The sequence below is a fragment of the Falco biarmicus genome, chromosome 5 (genome assembly GCF_023638135.1).
Source record: "Falco biarmicus isolate bFalBia1 chromosome 5, bFalBia1.pri, whole genome shotgun sequence".
NCBI classification, from domain to species: Eukaryota; Metazoa; Chordata; class Aves; order Falconiformes; family Falconidae; genus Falco; species Falco biarmicus.
Window position 1 is genome coordinate 36,465,556 of NC_079292.1, and position 20,643 is coordinate 36,486,198.

The 20,643-nt window shown below is 43.7% G+C and overlaps 1 protein-coding gene across 1 annotated transcript in view; it reads left to right on the forward strand.

Annotated features, from left to right (window-relative positions):
* The first annotated feature begins 7,586 nt into the window (after nt 1–7,586).
* Nucleotides 7,587–20,643, forward strand: part of GRIP1 (glutamate receptor interacting protein 1) — a 328,959-nt gene continuing 315,902 nt past the window's right edge. The window contains exon 1 of the mRNA XM_056341971.1: nt 7,587–7,740. Coding sequence (XP_056197946.1) covers nt 7,686–7,740 — 55 coding nt within the window. The 5' untranslated portion in view covers nt 7,587–7,685. The remainder of the gene's footprint in view (nt 7,741–20,643) is intronic.

A 20,643-nucleotide genomic window follows, 5' to 3' on the forward strand; every position in this document is an offset into this window, starting at 1 on the left:
GAAAACTACAGAAGAGAAACTAGGGGCGGGCTTGATATTTAGGCAACTAACCAATAATGAGCTTAACTTTTGTAATATGTATGAGCTAATTATAAGAAGGCATAAAAGGTGACTGTAAGGGACAATAAACAAAGTCTGCTGATCACTCATATTGAGGGACTGTGTCTTCCCTCCGTCGCAACACACACTGGTTGTTTTCCTTCCCTCCATCTTGCTGCTGTTCATTCCAGCTGCCCTCTATGCTTGCTGAGAGCTCATACAACAGGCAGATGTTCTGTGACACAGATGCTGCACAGATTAGCTCTGCAGATTTAAGGTGTATTCAGGAGGGGTAGGACCGTATCAGTGTGGAGCCCTGAGGCGGCACACAGTTGCTCCAGATCTTCCATCCCAGGAGGCAGATACATTTCATGAGCTTGACCAAAGCCCCCAGCAACAGGATACTTCTGCCCTGCAGTGGAAACAGTTGCCCCACAGAGCTGGTTACCCCTCATTGCTGGAAGTTTGTAACTGGTTCAGTGCTGGCAAGTCGTTATTTCTGGGTTAGCGAGGACGCGTGAGACAATCAATCGTGTGGCTTGTGTGTGGATAATGGGTGTAACTAATGTCCCTGAAATAGCAGCTGGCTTTCCGATAATGGGCTTCCCAAAGTGTGCTGAGCGTCATTAGTAGTATTCATGGTTGCAGGTCACTTGCCAGAAAACGTAGGTGAATATCAGAATTCAACACAGGCAAGCATCAAAATGAAATATGCAGGAAAGGTACATGAAGAAAGCATATCCATCTTGGGAATTTCAGGGGCCAAATTGAGTTTGTTTTCTGTGGGCTGTTCTGTAGTACTACGTCTTCTGGAGACACCAGAGCGCACCCTGACAGGCTGCTGCACAAGGAGCACAGGAGAGCTGAAAGCACAACTGGCACCTTCTAAGCCCCTGTGCCCCCTGACAGGCAGCACACTGAGAACAGGCAGAACCAGCATCCTAGGCAAAATAGCCTTGTGAAGTTTTCCACTCAGGTTACCTTTAATCCTTATGTTTTTAAGGAGAGATTGTCAGTTATGTGCCTGGTCTCTCTCATTTTCCCTGTCCCTCTATGCAATCTGCCTTGGATCACAGAAGACCAAGGGAGCAAGAGGCAATACATGACCTGTCCCCAAAGCTGAAGCAAAATTCCATTTCACTACATGCAGCACCCTTTGCAATAACAATCTAATTGGTCACAATTAAATCAGAAATCATTCCCTGTAATGCCTGCATCAATAAACACAATGAAACAACAGTTATCAGGGTCTGGATTTGATTCCTCCAGGTCCAGGTCTTTTTCAGTTTTTTCCCTAAGCCATCCTCGGATGCCTCACAGCCCATTATTTTCTGCAGGCTGATCCTGGGGTTTTAACTTTTTGTGTTGTTCCCAAAACTGCATTCTTTTTCTGCTGCAGGCTTTGTCTTCTCACCATAAAACTCAGCTTGACTCTGTTGAGAACCATGTCTTAAAATGAAAGCTTTTCCTAAACTGCCCACAGCTATTAAGTAGAATCCTGGAGCCTTCCTCCAGTCAGGCGGCAGAACACTGAGTGAGGGGTCTCATGAGTTTGGTACGCCTCAGCAGGATTGTGCAGAGCGTTGTGGCGCCAAGTCCAGCTGGAGGCCAGTCACTAGTGGTGTACCTCAGGGATTGATACTGGGACTAATACTGTTTAACATCTTCAATACTGTTTAACATCTTTAATAACCTGGATGATGGGACAGGGTGCACCTTCAGCACATTTCTTGACGACACAAAAGTGGGAGAAGTGGTGGATGCACCAGATGGTTGCGCTCCATTCAGAGGGACTTCGACAGGTTGGAGAAAAGGGCAAACAGGAATCTCATGAAGTTCTGCAAAGGGAAATGAACAGTCCTGCACATGGAGAGGAGTAACGCCACGTAGCAGTACATGCTGGGGGCTGACCAGCTGAAAAGCAGCTTGACAGAAAAGTGCCTGGGGGTCCTGGTGGGCACCAGGTTGACCACGAGGCAGCAATGTGCCCATGTGGCCAAGAAGGCCAGCAGCCTCCTGGGCTGCATCAGGCAGAGCGGTGCCAGCAGAGTGATCCTTCCCCTCTGCTCAGCACTGGTGAGACACACCTGGTGTGCTGGGTCCAGTCCTGGGCTCTCCAGTACAAGAGAAAGAGGGTCATACTGGAGCAGGTCCATCAAAGGGCCATGGAGATGGTTATGGGCTTGGAGCACTTGATGTATGGAGGGTGAAAGTGAGTGAGCTGGAGCTGTTCAGTCTGGAGAAGAGAAGGCTCTGGGAGGATCTCATCCATGTGTATAAACACCTGACTGTGGCATGTAAAAAGGATGGAGCCAAACTCTTCTCAGTAGTATCCAGTTAAAAGGCCAAGAGGCAACTGGCACAAAATGAAATACAGGAAATTCAGTGTAAGCATAAGAATAACCTTTTTTACTGTGAGGATGGTAGAACACCAGCAGAGATGGGAATGCCTGCAGATGTCAGTATGTGAGGGTCATTAATGGAATTTTAGTATTGTTAGTAACTTGGGCACATTGGTAATGTAGATATATTGGTTAGGGGCTTAAGTTGTATTAAAAATCCTTAGCTACTTTCAGATACTTTGGAATGTCTTCCCTTATATCTGTTTTAGCTGTTTACTTATCGAAACATCTTTTTCAAAGATGACAGTTTTAAGTAATTCTAATTTTTAAAGCATTTTTTTAGTTAATGGTCTAATTGTATTTATACTTCAATATCAGCACAAAAGGCAGCAATAAGTCAGGCTATTTAATATTTGCGTAATTTGCTTTTTTCATTATATTGGTAGTTGTGTGCCCTTTGGAAATGATTTACAAAACTAATTTTTGTGCAAACAGAACAGTTATAAGCACTAATTAGAGTATTTTATTTTAGCAGCACACAAAACCCCAAAATTTCAAACTTGGGTACCTGTATCAATCCAGAGCTTAAACCCTCAGCATACTGGGGAACAGTGTCTCTTTGGTCTGGGGCAGGTTACAGAAACAGGAAAAGGCAAGTAGGTAGCCCTAGGAAGTCTGCTGTCCGGTGGGGTCGGTTTGTCTGTTTGACACAAGGGTGGTGGCATGACCAAGAGCCTACAGATCATCTTGTGCTGACTGTAAGCTTATTTGCTGTAGTTCAAGGCTGCTAGCGAGAACCTAAGAGATGTTTTCTTAGGGAAACAGAGAAAATCTGCCTGCCTCCTCAAAACATTAGATGGCTAAATCCAAAGGCACACAGGTGTATAACACGGGCAGCAGGTAGAGCGCAGGTTCCTAAGCCACAAACACAATCCATAAAACTCCCATCTTCGCTTTTGGTTATTTGGAAGGCTGTATATACCAAAGTGCTTATCTATAATTGCTTAGGTACCTAAATTTCTGATACTGAGCATACACAGAATTGCTGCCAACTTGCCTAAACTAATTGTGCTTGTGTTTTATCCGATTCCTAAATCTGTTTGGGACTGACAGACCAGGTAACCTGAGTTAACTACCTGAAAGGCCCATTTCCACAGGCAGGCTTGGATGTCCTCCTCTCCTGCTGAAGTCCACCACTGTGCCAACATGAGAGATTCATGGAGCCATAAGAAGAGCGTGTGAAAGGGACCATGCCCTCTGCACTGTCCTGAGGTGGATGCTTCACAGTGAGGCTGACAGTAAAAGGCTATTGCTCTGCATCAGGATGTGCTACTATTTTTTCTTAACATTTGTTAATAAAAGTGCTAAAATGCATCTAAAAAAAATATAATCAGCTGTTGGTATACTCCTTATGTCTCATCTAAGAACTTTTTGACCTGATGTTCAGCAATGTGACAAATATCTTTCAAGATAAGGCACCTTTGTAATAAAAGGAAAACAAAGAGAAAGTAAGAGCAGCGCACAGGAAAGATAACGCTGTATAAAGTGGATATCTGGTCTGCCTAGTGCTCAGTTCTGGCAAGATTGGTATCGCTTTTTTAATGAAATCACATCACATTTTAGTGTGTGATTCATACACATTTATGTAACCCTTGGTAGGAATACCTCAGTGTCAGGCATGCACTAGTGACCCGTCCATTTAAAAGGATGAGAACCTACCCTTCCTTCCTCCCAGACTGTTCAGAACAATATGGAAGTTTCCAGGGCTTGAATGACCAAAACCCCATAGAAATTGTAATATCTTACTATTATCAAAGTTATTTTAGGTAATTTTTTATTTTTATTTGCAGGAGATATTCTACTTACTACCTTTTAAAGCTCTTTTTAATCATGAACTATCACTACCATGGATAGTGAGTGCCAGTCACTGAGCAAAAAAAAGTGAAGTTTAAAGACAGTTTAAAGCTGAGGCATCTCTTGTAACTTAGAGGTAGCAAACCTGCAGTTACTGAGAAACATTCCAGTCCTCTGGAACAGAACACTCAGCCCCACCATCTGCATATTTCTTCTATCTAGCTTTTAAATAGTAAATAAGAACAGGAAATGAAAAAATGAATCTCTTCTTTCAGAACACTGACAGAATCAAACCTTTCTTTGGGGATATTATACTTCTTTCGCTTTTGATTAATTCTAGGCTGTTATCATACATGCTTCAGATGACCTCCATACTGCAGCAAGAAGAAGAAAAAGGTGCTTCCTTGAAAACCAAGATTCGATGCATTTAAAATTCTCCAGGGGAAAAAGCTGTAGACAGAAAAGAACTGGAAGGAAGTTTATGTGCTGCTGGTGTGATATATTCACCATAAAATGAACGTCTAAATCAGATGACCGCTTTCTTTCATTGCTAGCATTGGGATATGCAGAAGCAGTTATTCAGTGTAAAACAGCTCATGTGAGTAAGAAAATGCAATTAAATTAACTTGAGCCAGGCACCCATGCAAGCTTTTCCTGTAGCACAGAAATGGGGAATTACAGAGTGTCATTGCCTAAAAGGATTTATTTGTAAAGTCTTGCATAAGACAGAGAGAAGCATACATATTCCACCCAATGATGTGTATGTTGTTAGCTATTTAATGTGTGGTATGCTTATTCCTGAGAAAACAGATATATAAAAAATAGGAATTATCCCTCATTTTGAAACACATTTCTGGAGCAAATCCAAACTAGCAGCTGGGATTTTATAACTCCTGCAGGACACTGAAAAATCCCCCATTCAGTCCTAAGGAATTTTTACTCACATTCAAAGTGATGGCACTATAAAAATATAGCTAGAAAATGGCTTGTCGTGGACTGAAGAGTAGGGCAATCTACCACTATGTTCCTCTGACCTGCAATTTTGCAGAATTCCATTGCTGGCAAAAATTGGCTGGAGGATCAGAACTACAAAGTTAAAGCATGATGTTTGTGTTCTTTTCATTCATACAGTAAAGGCTAGGAGTAACAGCTGGACATCAGAGGTAGTAGTCAAGATTTAGGACATGGATGACACACAGTCATATGAAGTTTTATTTCATTCCATAGCACTTGACAGAGAGAGGTTAAGAGAGTAAGTGCCAAAATAATTTTTTAAAAGTAGCTATATGGCTTCTAAACAACCTCATTGCCTTGAAACCTGTTTCCTGGCTGTGTCTTTTCCAGCAGCTCTTGGGACAGTTCTCAGCACCTGCTCCTTGTGTCGGTGCCCCCTGGCCAGAGCGTCTTGTCCCTCTGAACCTGCCTCAAGCAGTGCAGTTGCTCTGCCTGCACGCCCCAAAGGCATCTTCTGGAAGCTTTGCCCTGTGAGCAAAGAATCTGTCTGGAGATCTTTATTTTATAATGCTTAGAAATTCACATGCATGCTGACATATATAGTTAGAAATGCCAATAAAAGCCTCCCCAATTTTACTTACGTAAAAAGACTATGAAAGGAAGGACAGTACTAGCATAAACATGTCTCTTCTTGAAGAAAGGACACAAGGCTGTGGTTCAAAGATGCAGGAAATCCTGATATAGTGCCCCCCTCAATGAAATAAAAATACAAATGGCCGCCACTCCCACCGGTCTTACACTTCTAACCTGGTAAAATGTTTTTGGTTTGTCAACAACATGCCATTGGTTTATGTTCTGGATCAGGTATCACTCGTCCTCTTGCAGGCAGCAAGAGAGTTACTGGCAGAGGCAACTCATCATGGTATACTCTTAATTCAGCAAAAGTCCAGGATATGCCTACTCTTCAGATGGATCAGCAGCACTGCTCAGCCATCCTGCCACGCGCGACTGCAGCATTACTGCTGATGGGACCATGGCCCAAGCGCAATCAAGGAAAAGCTGGTAGCTGCAAGCTCTCATTTACGGGATTTTTTTTCACGGGTATCATTCTGCTTGACACGCTGGAAAAAAATCAACGCAGAAAAATGCTGTGTCAGGAAACTGTCATGTTTACAACAGAAATTAAATCTAGGAAATCCTTCAAATCTTCATCTGAATGAAGGGTTCACATGTAGCTGTTTGACCATGTAAAATTACATGATTTCTATAAATATGAGGAAATGACAGACGATACGAAAATAATCACAACATAACTGCTAGGCAGGACAAAGCTCATATAGCAGTCCACCCCCAGAAGTGCCTTGGGGAAAAAAAAAAAAAAAAAAGCTTCCCTTATATTACAATCATTATTTTAAAATAACATTCAAACCTGCCACTTTGAATTTCTATAGTGGGTTATTTTCGATAAAAAATAACAGGAATATTTAATCGCCGCAGCATTAGTCTCCTATTAGGACATGGCTGTGTCAGAAATACGTTTAGCGGTGAGATTCGAGGTCTTTTGGTCAAAAGGTCGTAAGGAATTGGCTGTGACAACGGCAGCAACCCGACCTGCCGCAGCCGGGTCCCGGGCTCTCTGTGGTGCAAATCCCGGTTTATTTGATCCCGGGGCTGCCAGCCCGCTCCGCCCGAGCTCGCCGCTCCTTTAACTCTTTAAGTCCCCGCTCCGCACACGCGGGTGCACCGGCCGGCCGGGGGTCGCCGAGGGGAGCAGGGGGACGTGCCCGCGTTAGCACTGCATCCCCGCAGCGGCGGCCCGGGGCCGGGGCCGGGCGGGACGGTCGCAGCCGGCAGCACGCGCCGCACCCGCCTTTCGGGCGCCCGGAGGGGCCAAAACTCGGCTCCTTCCACAAGTGAGGAGACGGCGACCCCGGGCGCGCGTTTCACGCCCGCCGCCGTTAACCGCGCGTCACAGCCGCCCCCCCGCCCGCGGCGTGGGCACGGAGCGGCTCCCCGCGGCCTGCCACCCCTGCGGCGGCACCGCGCCGGCGCCCCGGCCCGCACCTGGCTGCCCGGCGCCCCAGCGGCCCTGGTCCCGCCCCGGCCCGCCCCACCTGGCCCCGCCGTGGCCGCCCGCCGGCCCTCCATTGTGCGGCCGGTGGCTCGGGCGGTCCCACCTGCCGCCGGCGGCGGCGAGGGCCGGGGCCGGGCGCCGCTCCGCACCTCCCCCTCCCGCAATCCCCCCGCCCACCCCTCCGTCCCCGGCTGAACCGGGGCGAGCGCGCCCCACCCCGCGCCCTTCCTCCCGTCCCCCGAGCTGGCGGAGCTCCGCCGCCTCCCCTCCCCTCCCCCGCCCGCCGCGCGGCCGCCGCCCCTCCGCCGCTGCCCGCCGGAGCCGCCGACTTCCCCTGAGCGCGGGTCGCCGCCGCCGCGCCCTGCCATGAACCGCCCCCCGTCGCCGCCGCAGCAGCAGCGCTGAGCGGGGAGCGCGGAGCCATGCCGGGCTGGAAGAAGAACATCCCCATCTGCCTGCAAGCCGAGCCGGAGCGAGGTGAGCGCGGCGCACGGGGGGCGGCAGCCGCGGCGAGCGAGGGAGGGCAGGGGGCCTGCCGCGCTGCCGGGTGTGCCCCCCCCGTTCCCGGGGCACGGCCGGCAGCCGCCCCGCGGTGGGACGGGCGGGCGGCCCCGCGCCTTCCATCTTGCGCCGCTGCCGCGGCAGGAGCGGGGGGCGGCGGCAGGAGGCCGGCACCGGGCGGCCGGGCCGGGGGGGCACAGCGGGCCGGGCCGCGCCGCCTCCGCGCCGGCAGTAACTAACTTTTCTCCGCGGTGCTGCCGCCCGCGCTCCCCCGGGTCAGGCTCCTAAAGCCGGGGTGGGTGGCGTGAGCCGGGGCCGAAGTGGGCGGCGGGGGGGGGGGGTGGTGTCCGAAGTGACTTCGGGAAACTTCCCTGCGCGCGGTTCAGTCCCGGGGCCGCCACGCGCGGCGGCGGGGACGAGGCGGGACCCGTCCCCTCCCTCCCCGGGGGGCGCCGGCACGGCGGGGCCGCGAACGCCCGCTGCGAGCTGGCGGCGATCGCGCCTCGGCGCTGGGCAGCGCCCGCAGGAGCGGCCCCGCCGCCGGCCGAGGGGTGGCCTGGGGCCCCAGAGCCCCGGCGCAGGGCCGGCACCGGCGGACGGCAGGTAGTTTCGGGTCGGTTTTCAGAATAACCGGCCTGTTTAGCACAATACAAAGGTAAGTTTGCCATTTCCTCAAAGAGGGCTGCTGTCGCGGGGGGCTGTCGTGTCCCTGCGTGATCCCCAAGCCTGTGAGCGAAGGGGCAGAGGGCTGGTGGTGACTTGGGTGTGCAGGTCGTCAGTTCCGCGGCAGCCTGCGGGGGGCTGAGGTGCCTGGGCTTGTCGCCGCCGAGTTGGGTAGATGGCTGTAGATTCTGGGGACAGAATTCCCCCCAGTGTTAAGGAGGAGGAGGTTTTGGATAGGTGGCTGTCCTGCTGGGGACAGAATTCCCCACGGTGTTGAGGAGGAGGAGGAGGAGGAGGTGTTCCTTGTGTGTGAGAAGCGCTGTACCCTTGCGCTGGAGGTGATGGCCCGGCAGAGCTGCTGCCCTGCTCCTGGCCAGTAAATCCTGGCCCTAATGGCAAGTTCATTGCCAACATACGACATCATAAAAATAGCCGCTGAAATGCGCGCAGGTGTTTCAGCTATGAAAAGGAAGGGTTTTAGTTTTTCCTCTTAGTAAATACCATCCTTACTGAAATCTGCGGTCACATTTCTTTATGTCAGGAGTCAGCGTAGCTGGGGAATCGCAGAAATAGAATGGATGACAGTTGTCAAAATGTATCAGAAGCTTTTACAGATGAGGAAACTTTAGAAAGGGTCTAATCTGGCTGCGTCAGAAACTGCAAGGATTCTTTTATTTCATTCTGCTTAAAGGTTGTGTCACGAGCTGTAGCGTGCAGGCTTGTCTTTATTCGAAGTAAATAATGTGAATGGTTTTGCTCTGATGGGTTTAATGCCGGTTAAGTTTGTTAACAGTTCTTGTTTATTCCTATTTTCTGTTCAATCTCTTTAATCTTCATTATGAAGCTGGATAGATTTATATGTTAACATTCTTACCACTGATGCTTTTCTTTATTGTGTTTCTACTGCGTAAATGGAAAAGCTCCTCTGTGCCTGAAGTAAATGATTACCTTCTAAAGTATGTTGCATTGTATATTGCTCAAGTTTAGCTAGTAATTCAGCAGGATTCCAGTTGCTGGAACTTTTATGCTTTAGACTCAGAAAAATAATACATGGTCAAAATAGTTAATCAGTGTTGAATTTAATCGTCCTTGAGTATGAAAAATAGATGAAATAAAGCTTTCAAACTAGCCAGGAAAATGGCCAGTGCAGTAATGAAATGAAGGTGCGTCTTTAGCTAATGTAGGAGTTCAGTGTGGTATTGAGTTAAAAGGCAATTACACATACAGTTAAATTCTGGTTCAAAGCCAGTTGTGCTAACATCCCCCTCTTCTGTTTCTACAAAATATTTCCATTCAGTTACTCCGCAGAACATTTTATGTACACTGTGCCGTCAGAAGACTTTGGTGAATGGAAATGCTGTTACTTTAACATTGTAGCCGGTAATTTTCTATGATTCAGATACGGAGTAGTATTGATGTGAAATATTTAGTAATATAAATCGTATTTATGTCACATACACAAACACACTTATACGTAGGATATAAAATATCCATTTATCCCTCCCAAATGCATGTGTATATTGGGTAATAATACTTACATGGAATATAAGAATAAGAAATGTTTAATGCATGTGTATTTTCTTTGATTTTTATGTACTTGTAATCTGATTGCTTAAATCAGTGTTTTCTTCTCATGAGAGGAACTAGTCTTTATTCAAGCCCACAAATGCCAGCAGGACTGACTTGCAGTGATTTTGCTGTACAACAACACAAAACTGCTCAATTAATTTGATGCTGAAGTTTCTTGGTGGTGGATAGTCCTAAAGCAGACTATAAAAATGAGAAAAAAAAACCAACCCCAACAAAACAAACTCAACAAAGCAGAAAAAAACCCAACCACAAACCAAACAAAGCCTCAGAAAACAAGTCAGTAGCTAAATAATCCTGGTTCATCCACATGCCTCCTGCTAGCTTTTCCCTTCAGTCTCAGCTTTATTTTATCCACAGCCCATACCCTGCTTCTCTGTTGTAATAAACAGTTACTGTGCAGCTTTGATTTCAAGTCTAGTTGTAGCAGCAGGTTTGAACTGGAAAATAAGAAGTTGCTGGAAATGCTGGGAAAACTGGGAAGGCAAAGATGTCCTTATGGTGAGCCACAGGTGGTTTGTACAGACCACCTTTCCTCAGGCTTTTTCCCCTCAAACGTCACAGGCTTCTTTTTAGCTTCTCCTTGGGAACTACACATCCTACACATGCACCTGTATAGAGCTGATCAGCCCCCTGTGTCCTCAGCTGTGGGAAGGAGAGAAGTTGCGGGCACTAAGACGTGAAGCTTGAGAGGTGGGTGGATTTGTGAGGATGCGGGGACGGCGTGGAATTCACACTGTGTCCCGAGGCACCACAGTTCACTGGGTCCTGATAGCTCTTGTGTGTGTCCAAACCAGTGCAGCATTGCTCTGGGGAGCACTTCAAGGCTGTTGTAGCTCCCTTGATGCTCAGTTCCTCTGGTGTGTCAGGAACTGGATGGTGGTTCTACTGCAGCAGCATGCTTTGGTGTGAGCGCTCAACTTAAAAAACTCCTGAGGAGCTTCATTGTTTTGATGTGTGGAGCTGTCAGGATATTGCAAACAGCGATATTCTTGTGCAGACACACTGGGTTTGCTTGCAGCAGCGTTATTTTAGTGTATCAGTATCCTTGTTTGCCCCTTCCTTGCTTCAGAGCCCCCCTTCCAAAAAAAGCCTGCCTCAAAAAGTCCTTAGCTCAACCTGTCTTTGTTATTCTACAAGTCATGTGCTGAAATGGAGGTTATCCAAAAAGTTGACAAAACCAGAATTTCGCTAATGGAAATTGGCTGGTCTTACTGAAATGAAGTGGCAGAGACATGGTCAGTGCTGTTGGCTCACCTTGGCAATCATTGATACCGTGAGTGAAGGAGAATAACCTGGGTTGATGTTTCGAGCATGAGAGCAAGTATGTGTGTGTAGGGTTTAGAATTTGTGAGAGTGTTTTGCTGTGGAGAAGATTCTCCTCCAAGGGATGGCAACCAGTGGTATTTCAACAAGTATTTTTAGATGTCTTTGCTGCGCAAATTATGTGGAATACTTATGCCAACTAAAAAAAAAATATTGTATTATGCTGTTTTTTTAGAGGCTAAAACCGTATTTAAAATATGAAATGGATGGCTGCTTTTCTGTGTGCATACTGCAGCACAGTTACTGGGTTTCTACTGCCTGCTCTGTAACAGAGCAGCACTCTGCAGTGGCTGTGCTGCTTCTGGCTTCCACCGCCATGCTTATCGCAAGGAGTCCTCTCCTTTAGAGGACAGGAATTGTGCTCTGTGTTGAGTGAAAGAACTGTAACGTATGTCTGATGCAGTAAACCCTGTCATTTCAAAAATGATGTGAAGACTTACCAGTATAAGACAGTGTCATTAAAATTCAGGGCACACTTCCCTCCTCCCCAATTTTCTGCCTAAGATGCTAAATCAAGTCTTGTTATAAACCACCTAAAATGCTTTTTGAGGTGACATCTGAGCAAATACTTCGAGAAGAAAAATGTTCCTGGAATTAATTTTGTTCAATATCCCTTCCAATCAAGTTAAATGAAGGCATTTTATGGAACTCCTGTTTCAACTTTATAGCTGATCAAGTCTGACAGAGTGCAGAAAATAGTATTTGTATATCTAGTATGTTCACTATGGGACTGCTTGCGATCCCTTAATATACATGGCTATTAATTTTAAGAATACACCTAAGTATACTTTGGTGTTTTGTTTTTTTTTTTGGAAAGTATTATGCCTTCCACAGTTGTTCTGCCTCTGTGCTTAACATGATAGCCCAGTTATATCGAGGAAGAAGGGAAGACTGCACTTTTATTTTCTGCTCTTCCATCAGTGTTCAAAGTTCTTGACAGTCAGGGAAATTAAGTGAATTTGAGGAACCATTTTAAAGGAAACATTAGGAAATGTTTTAAAACACAGGATTCAAGGATAAAAAAATACACAAGTATTTAGTGAATCCTGTCTTGAATACAAAACTAGCATGTTCTCATGGAAGATGTTCTGACAACAAAAATCTGTCCCTGAGGTTACTGCTGCATGAGCTTGTCTGCACATCTTAGGCTGGAAGAGAATCAGTTTCTCAGATAAGGGAATGGTATTGGCCTGTTACTGAACTTAATCATGGTATTGTGGGTTAGCGATTTCCATCGAATCAAGTAAGGCCACTTCGACAGAGGATATGCATCATGGTCTTTCCAGGTGCATATTAAAAATTAGCTTATATTTTCAACAGAGAAGGCTGAGGGTGACTGTTAATTGTATTTTAAGCTCTGGTCTAATAAGGCAAAAGGAATCTCTTCCTTCTTGAGCTTAAGTGGGTCTTTGGAAACTGAAGGAAGTAAGAGCTGGAGACCTAGGATTGGAAACTTTGTGCAAAGACTTTCTGTCTGTTTTTATCTGTTTTCTCACTGAAACTCTCCCTGAAAAGTTCAACTGGATGGCAGAAAACCTGTGAGGAGAGGATGTGCTTACAGTGGCAGACCTAAGAATCAGGACGAGATGTTGAGGGCAAACATTTGGAGAGGTGCTTGGAAGATTATCTCTATCCCAGTGAAGGCATTGCCTAGACTGTGTGGAGTCCAGACGTATATCTAGTGATTGAACAGTTGGGATATTTGGTCTTTTATGCTATGCAAAGGATGCTGTACTTGTTTAGGTTTAAGGTGAAGAAGTCATGAATAACAGTGGTAAGGGCAAAAATGGAAGAACACATCGCTGTATCTTAGCTGCTGATTTAAGAAGCTGGCTTCACTACCTGCCTTCTGGTTCTCCACTAGCATCTGAAACTATAACTAAATCTGAAATTGGAAAACTAATAATAAAAGGCACTTTAATAACAAAATGCTAATTACAAACTGTATGTATTTTGTCCTTGTTGGGGCTTCTGCCTCTTTTCACCGTAGTCTGCCCGAACTGCATCAGTTGGTCTTTCTCCATTTTCTAAACTGAACTCTAGTGAAGACTTTGCCAGGTGGAATAAGATGACAGTCTAGAGCTGGCTTTCATCAACATGGAAAGGATGCAGGCACTGTGTTAGTTTTTTCATTCCTTCTCTTAAAATCAGCAGGGACCAGGAGGGCTCTAACACAGGGATGGAAAGGAGGCAATGATTGCTTCCTAGTGCCCTTTTAGCATGAAAGGAATTGAGAATAATCAAAAAGCATCTACATCTCTTGTGATCTGCACAGCCAAGTTAACAGCATTTTATGACCTGCAGTATTAAAAGAATTTGGTGAATGTTGCAGAAGCTTCATGAAGAATCTTCACTGATTGCTGGGAGATGATCATCTGATGTGTCTGGGTCATAACCAAGGTTTTTTCCCATATAGAAAGAAAAAGTGAGATACTGGGTGCAAAAAAGTGACTTCTTTTTTTTTCTTTTTGCAGAGGCAGAACAGTTTTTGCTAATGTTTCTCAAAAATGGAGTTAGATTTGCCAGCGATAAGTGATGACTTATTGATACGGCAGCAAACACTCGAGCTTCCCTCAAAGAACAGCAACATGGAGAATTTGAAGTGCTAAACAACATTGCCACCGATAGGCGCAGTTGCTTTTGCTGGGTGTCTTGGGGTCACAAAGGGTGTAAGCTCTGAACACAAGTTCTTGTTCGGTTTCCTGTGCACTGAAACGTTGGAGAGAGAGAGGACCTGAAACACAGAAGCTTCAGTGTTATATCCTTCAGCAATTTAGATGTAGACAACTTTTCTTGAATCTCAGTGCATACCTATATCCCAGCTATGGGTTGTTTCTTGTCTGATTCAAAATTACCTGAGCTGCTGCTACTGAAGGCTCTCCATGAAGAGCTGTGAAGATTGTGTCGTGCTCAAGTGGCTGCAGTAGGCGAGGCTTGATGGTGTCTTCTCCACATGGCTCCTATCTGATCCCTGCTTAATCATGCTGGTGCTTTTGCAAAACGATGCATTGAGTCAGCGGTTGTCTGTAAGGGTCTTATGATTGTGGCTGTGAAATTCATAGGTGTTTGAATGTTTTTCCTGAGCCATTTGAATTTGTGCACATTGAAATGTCAAGAGTACCGTCTGTCCTGACTTACAGAAAAACAGACTGAGGAGAGGTGTCAGCATCCAGTGTGGGTGGGGACTGGGTGATCACCGGCTCATGCTTCAGTCTGGCAAGATGAGCGTGGCACCCTGTAAAATTCAGGGTAAAATAGCAACATTTATGTTGGATACAAGTAATCTTGATTGCTGGATCACCCTACTGATTTTCCTTTCCTTCCTCTTCCTGCTGCTGGCACAGGCTGTGCTGGGACTGTTCTGGTGTGTCCTGTGGTATGGGGTGGCCGCATCTTATGGTTCTGAGTGATGCTGATGATCTGATGTCTTTTTAAAACCTTGGTTTTAACAGTGCTAATTCTGCTTTTCACTGATTCTGCATCACAAGTTAGAAGCAGTGTTTGTTCCGTGCTTTCTATTGAAATATTTTAAAGAGAACATGTGAAGGAAAAGAACAGGTAAGCAGGGGCTGACAACTTTGATACCGATATTTCATATGGAATGATTCCATATTTCGTATGGAATTTTGGTGTCTGCTCTCTTTGGAAATTACCACAGGAGGTGAGAAAGGCAGGCATGACTGATGCGATCTCAGTCTTTTTTTGTGCCTTATTTAATTTCTCGTTATCAGTGAAAATCGCCACCACGAAGACTCTGCTGCTGTGCATTGAAAACTGCAGAGAAAATGGTTTTACTGTCGTCTCTACATACTGGGATCCCACGGACATTTAGGGAGTTACACAGTTCTCTCTCTAAAGTTTAAATCTTCTCTCAAAATAACATAATTTCTTTATTCCCTGAAATATAAAGATAGAAATGTAGTGATGACAGTTAAAAATAACTGTTGGTTGAACTTACTCATAATTCTTTTTACCAGTGGGATGGGACTGAAATGTTAATGCCACCATTTTGTGGGGTGCTAATTGAATATTGTGTGACTGAATACAAACGTTTCCTTATTAGTAGACAGTATTTTGGATGTTGTAAAGCATTGCTAGAATGTGCCCTCCCAGTAACTGTCCTAGAAAGGCAGGCACTATGTAAAAAGCTTTTTTTTGTTTACCGAGACGCACTATGTAGTGTGGCAGTTTCATGGTAGGTGAATGTACAGAGAGACGTGGTCTCTCTGTCCTGCACTGTAACATGTGAATTAAACCCAACACATTTACATTTAACCAACAAAATGAAGACACGTCTGTGACTGTAGCATGTGTTTTAAGTGAGACAGATCTGATACGATTCCTCCAAGCTTTTTGTTTCTATGGATATCTGTTAGTGAGATAGAAGCGATGCCAGCTTTTCTACAGTTGCCTGCAATGGAGACCAGGTGTTCCACAGTCCAGTGCTTGTGTGTCAGTTTAGCTGTTTCTACAGCGGGACAATATTCAGGAGTACTATTTTTTGCAGGCAGATTAATAACTGGCACTTTTTTGGGGGGTATAGTAACAGCTAACATCCTGCCATATCCTTTTATAGTGGTCAGAAATGTCTGTGGGATAAATGTGTTCTGCATAGGCAGGAAGAAAGAAGGTTTGTTGGGTCCTTTGGGGTGGTGTCTTCCTGTGGTTCGGAGCAACGTTGTTTGCTCATGGAAGGCCTTATTGAAACTTGTTATTAAAATGGGAGTAACACACCTGTGGACTATTTGGATTATATTATTCTTTTTCGTTTGGATTATCGTCTCTGTGGACCAGATATCGTGTCCTTTGTACTGCTGTCACAAAGAGGAGTTTTTCTGCTGCATCTCTTTTTCACCATGATCACCAGCTCCTCTTCCCTAAAGGTCAGGAGCAGGCTGGTGCTTACAGGTGCAACCTCTCACCTGAGAAGTTCTTTTGGCATCTTAGCAAAGCCAGAATGGTTCCAACAAGTGAGTTGCATCTCCTGCTGTACTCTGCATTCTCAAAATCCCTTTAAAGCATTGGTAACTGGCAGGATTTTGTCCTCGCTTGTACCCATGCTCCTTATGACAGGGTTGGGACCTAGTTTGAGATGAGGTTGTTGTGGAATAAACGTACCATTTTACTAGCCTGACAAATTTAATTTCAGTGACATTTTCAGTGAAGTATTTGAGTTGGTTTTGTCTTAGGAATGGATTATTTACACAACGGTTGGGCAGACAGTAGAGCGGTAGTCACACAGAAAGTACTATGGGGAGTGAAATTCACTGCCTGGTAAATGGATGCAACCCTGCTGCATTCTGGAGGTTAATTCACTTGTGCCAGCAAATCTGCTGAGCCCTTATAGCTGTTAGTGGAGGCTGTTTCTTAATCCAAGGTCTCTTCTGAAAGTCAGGGAAAATTATTGCCCAAAAGTGTTGCTTTCTTCACATGTATCTGCCGTTTTTGTTCTTTTGTATTTTAATTTTTTCTAGTGATGTTGTAAATATTGCAGTGTTTTTGAATGTGGTGAGATTTGAGCCTGAGCCTTTTCAAAATACCTGACATGCTTGATAAAACTTGCAATTTCTTGAAGAATATCCCTGTAATTTACTTGACCTTTTTTTTTTTTTTTTTGGTAATACTAACCTTTCCCAGACCAAACAAACAGTATATAAAGATGTAGGCTTTAAGTAAACTGTGTTGTAAAAGGTTCTTCATACATTTCCTCAGTCCTACCAAATGATGATGTATCTCCTCTCTTCAGAAATGTGTTTTGAAATTATAATTTGTAGTGCTTTTAACTTCACCTCTTACCTGGACTTTTTGCTAAATGTGCAGGAGCCAGATAAACTTGCATGATTTGCATGTCAAAAGTGAAGCAGTTGATTAAATGCTTTTAGCCGGGGTGTGGGCAGCTGCATGGAGAGGGGAGAGGAAGAATGACATGGATAATGTGTAAGGGTAATTCTGTAGCTTTATACTTGTAGCTCTTCTGAGTCAGTAACTTCATCCAGGAATGTTAGTAGTAGCAAACACCCTGCCCCTCAAGCACAAAGTGTTAAAACAGGGCTGGTGCGTGTTGGGTTTTTTTTGGTGTTCACATTTGCTTATTGAACAAACAGATCTTGTAACTTCAGTTTCATGTTGTCTTGATTTGAATATTATAAGGCTTCAGTATTCCCAGGCTTGTCTGTCATTACAGCTGCTGACAAAAATGATGCACTAACTCAGGCTTTTCTTATAGTCTCTCTTAATGCCTCTGTCTGTCTAGAGCATACTAAACCTAAAGTTTTTGAAATTTCCTATCTGCCTAAGGTGTTGCTTTCACATGTCCACAGATTCAGGCATGCACTGGTACAAACATTTATGTGTTTGTTTAAGAAACCAAAAAAGTCATGAATACTATGTATTGTATTAGTTCATCATTCTGCTTAGATATGTTTTAGATGTGTTCGCTTCTATTTTAAAAATATTTAGTATGAAGTGATTCTTGCTTTTCAGAACACTTTAATATGAAAAGAGCCTTAATTTTCAGATGATTTGCCCTCCTGTCATGAAATACAAATTTTTCAAACCAATGAAAAAGAGGAAGGTTCAGCTGCTGGCTCTGTAGTCTATTTTCTGCTTTCCTCAAAGATCAGGGTAGCAGGGAAGTAGTGCCCGAAGTCATATTCCTATACATATGTTTCTTTTTCATGAAGTGATTGAAGTAATTTTAAAAAACGCAACTTCTGAGAATTTTATGATGACCACCTCAGGAGGGTGGTTTAAATATAGGAATCATCCTTGTAGTTGAGTTATGGAGTTCCAGGTCATCTTGGGGAAAAACTTGTCTTTAATATTGTTCTTTCTCATCTTAAAATATACATCAGGCCAATTTTGACATTTCTTTTCTTTTCCATCACTTGTTGCTTTTTGGGATCTTACCAGCATTGGCAGTATGTTTTCTCAACCTTTTTTTATTTTTTTTTTATTTTGTAAGTAGTTGTATTTAGTTTAACTGCAAAGAAAAAAGTCAGCATAAAAAGAAATAGCATGATGGGTGTGTTCATTGAAACTGAGTAATGCTTTGGTGTTTAGGCTGATACACTGAAGAACAGTATTGGAAAGTAGCCTTTAATTGACTTGTTTTAAGTATTGCATATTATTTCCTTAGTGCTAACTGCCTCTAATAATTACGTAAAGTGTCTTTTTGTAAATTGCATGGTTTTGCTTTCAATTATAAAAATGAAAATTCACTATGTTTATGTGAAACTTCTTAATGTCCTAATTGGAAGATTCTGGATTTTAAGCAGTGATTTGAATGCATTGTAATTTTCTGGGGAGTTTATACTGATTTGTAGATTATTCCTACACAGTTAGGATACTCAGGGTTGCAGTTACACACGTTTAAGGGTTTGCAAGGTTAAAGGTAAGCATTTTTGTTATATTTAAGAATATACTTTTTGTGGCGCACTGTGTACTAGTAAAGTACAACACACAAGGAGCACAAGTGAAGGTCTGTTCCTAGAATTGTTCTGAGGTTGTGGTTTATGGCAGTATTCTTTAAACAGAACAATTGTAGATTATTGTATTGAATTTGGGTGTTCAAGTTCAAACACATAATTATCTTATTTGCATGTGGATTCCAGTTGTTAATAAAATATTAATCATTTTGCCTCAATTGATAGCACAAAAAGCATTAAAAGAAAACCAAAAACTATCCATGAATTGATATCAGAGAGATCTGTTTATCAGCAGAATATGCACATGAAAGGCTTGAACCAGCAAACTGCCCTGCATGGAATCCAGCAAAATATTTAAAAATGTGCACGTTTTTCTGGATTAGATCATGACACTCAGTAAACTGTTAGGATCTAACTGTAGGAATGGATAGCACACATGGTCCCAGTTCATTTGATACTAATCTTGAAAAGATCTCCCAAGTCAAGGCCACTGAAACTTTGCTTATATGTACATATACTTGAGAATGAATACTCCTTTGAAGTCAATGTGCTTAAATTTAGGCTTAAAACTTACATGCTTAAGTGGATCAAAGGATAATTCTAAAAAGTAACTGTTTATTTTCTTTATGTAAAGATCATTCTGGTGAATGTGCTAATATCTGATTTGTCTGGGAAAGAGAAAGCCAGTAAAAGGGATTTAAAATACCATAATTTTTCTCCCTCTCTTTTTATTAAAAGCCTTTTTTTTCCCAAGATAACATACAATATACAGTGTTCTTTGATGGCATTCCATTGCTTAATCCTCATATTCTTTGTTGGAAGATAAGTTAAACATGTTTAACTGCAAGATGCTTTATATTCTTTTTTTCTGGTGGATGCATTGCAAAATGTCGCATCATGAATGGAAGTAATATGCAAAAAACGTATACTTGGAGCTGGCAGTTTTATCACCAAAAATGACACATACCATTTACCTGAACAGATTTGAGATCCCATTGTGTTTTCAGAGTTGCCTGATTCATTATCAGAAAAATGCTGTTATTTGTCATAGCAGGAGGAAGAGTCTTGGTCAGAGTGAAAACATGAGTTTTTGTTTGCTGCCCCCCTTCCCCCCAATTTATCTTTTGTGTGGGTCCTAAAACCCACAGACTTTTCCCCACTGCATATTGGAATATAGTAGCCCTGGAAGCAGAAGTTACCACTGTACAAAATAGGGTAGCGTCTTGGTTGAAATCCATGAGAATTTTCTGCTGAACTTGTTGAAAGTATGTTTTCGGTCTGCTACCTTTGCTGTTGTTGTTTGGGACAGCTACAGTTTTGGCTTCATTTTTTTGGAAGCTGGAGTACTGCATTGGATGCAGTGAGGGGGTCATCTGTTGAGAAAGAGAGATTTAAACACTGTGGGGCTGTTACTGTGAATTGGCATTGAAAGGTGTTTGGAGGAAAAATAGCAGCAATGGTGATTTTGTGCTTTATTACCTTAATTCCCAGGCTGTTTAAAATACATATATCTTTCTGTATAAGCCTTACTACTGTGATTTTGTATTCCAGTCTCCCTCTTTCTGTGAAATGCTGATGTATTGTCTGTGTTTTGAAAATGCTTTGCCACCTGGGAGGTGTTACTGAAATCTAAGTAATTACAGAAATATTAAGATTTCCTAAGGAAGTCATAAAACGCTCCCAGACAAATCTCGGTGTTTTCTGCTTTGTCCAGCAGAAGAGGGATCTTTAAGTTCATTAGCACATTTCATCTTCATTAGTGGTTTATAAACCTTAGCCTTCCTTCTTTAAAGCGAGATAGGTATTATTCTGTGAAAAAAGAAATTGGGACAGAGGTGTGGTTGGTACAAGATCACAGTAGACATCTGCTTTTCAG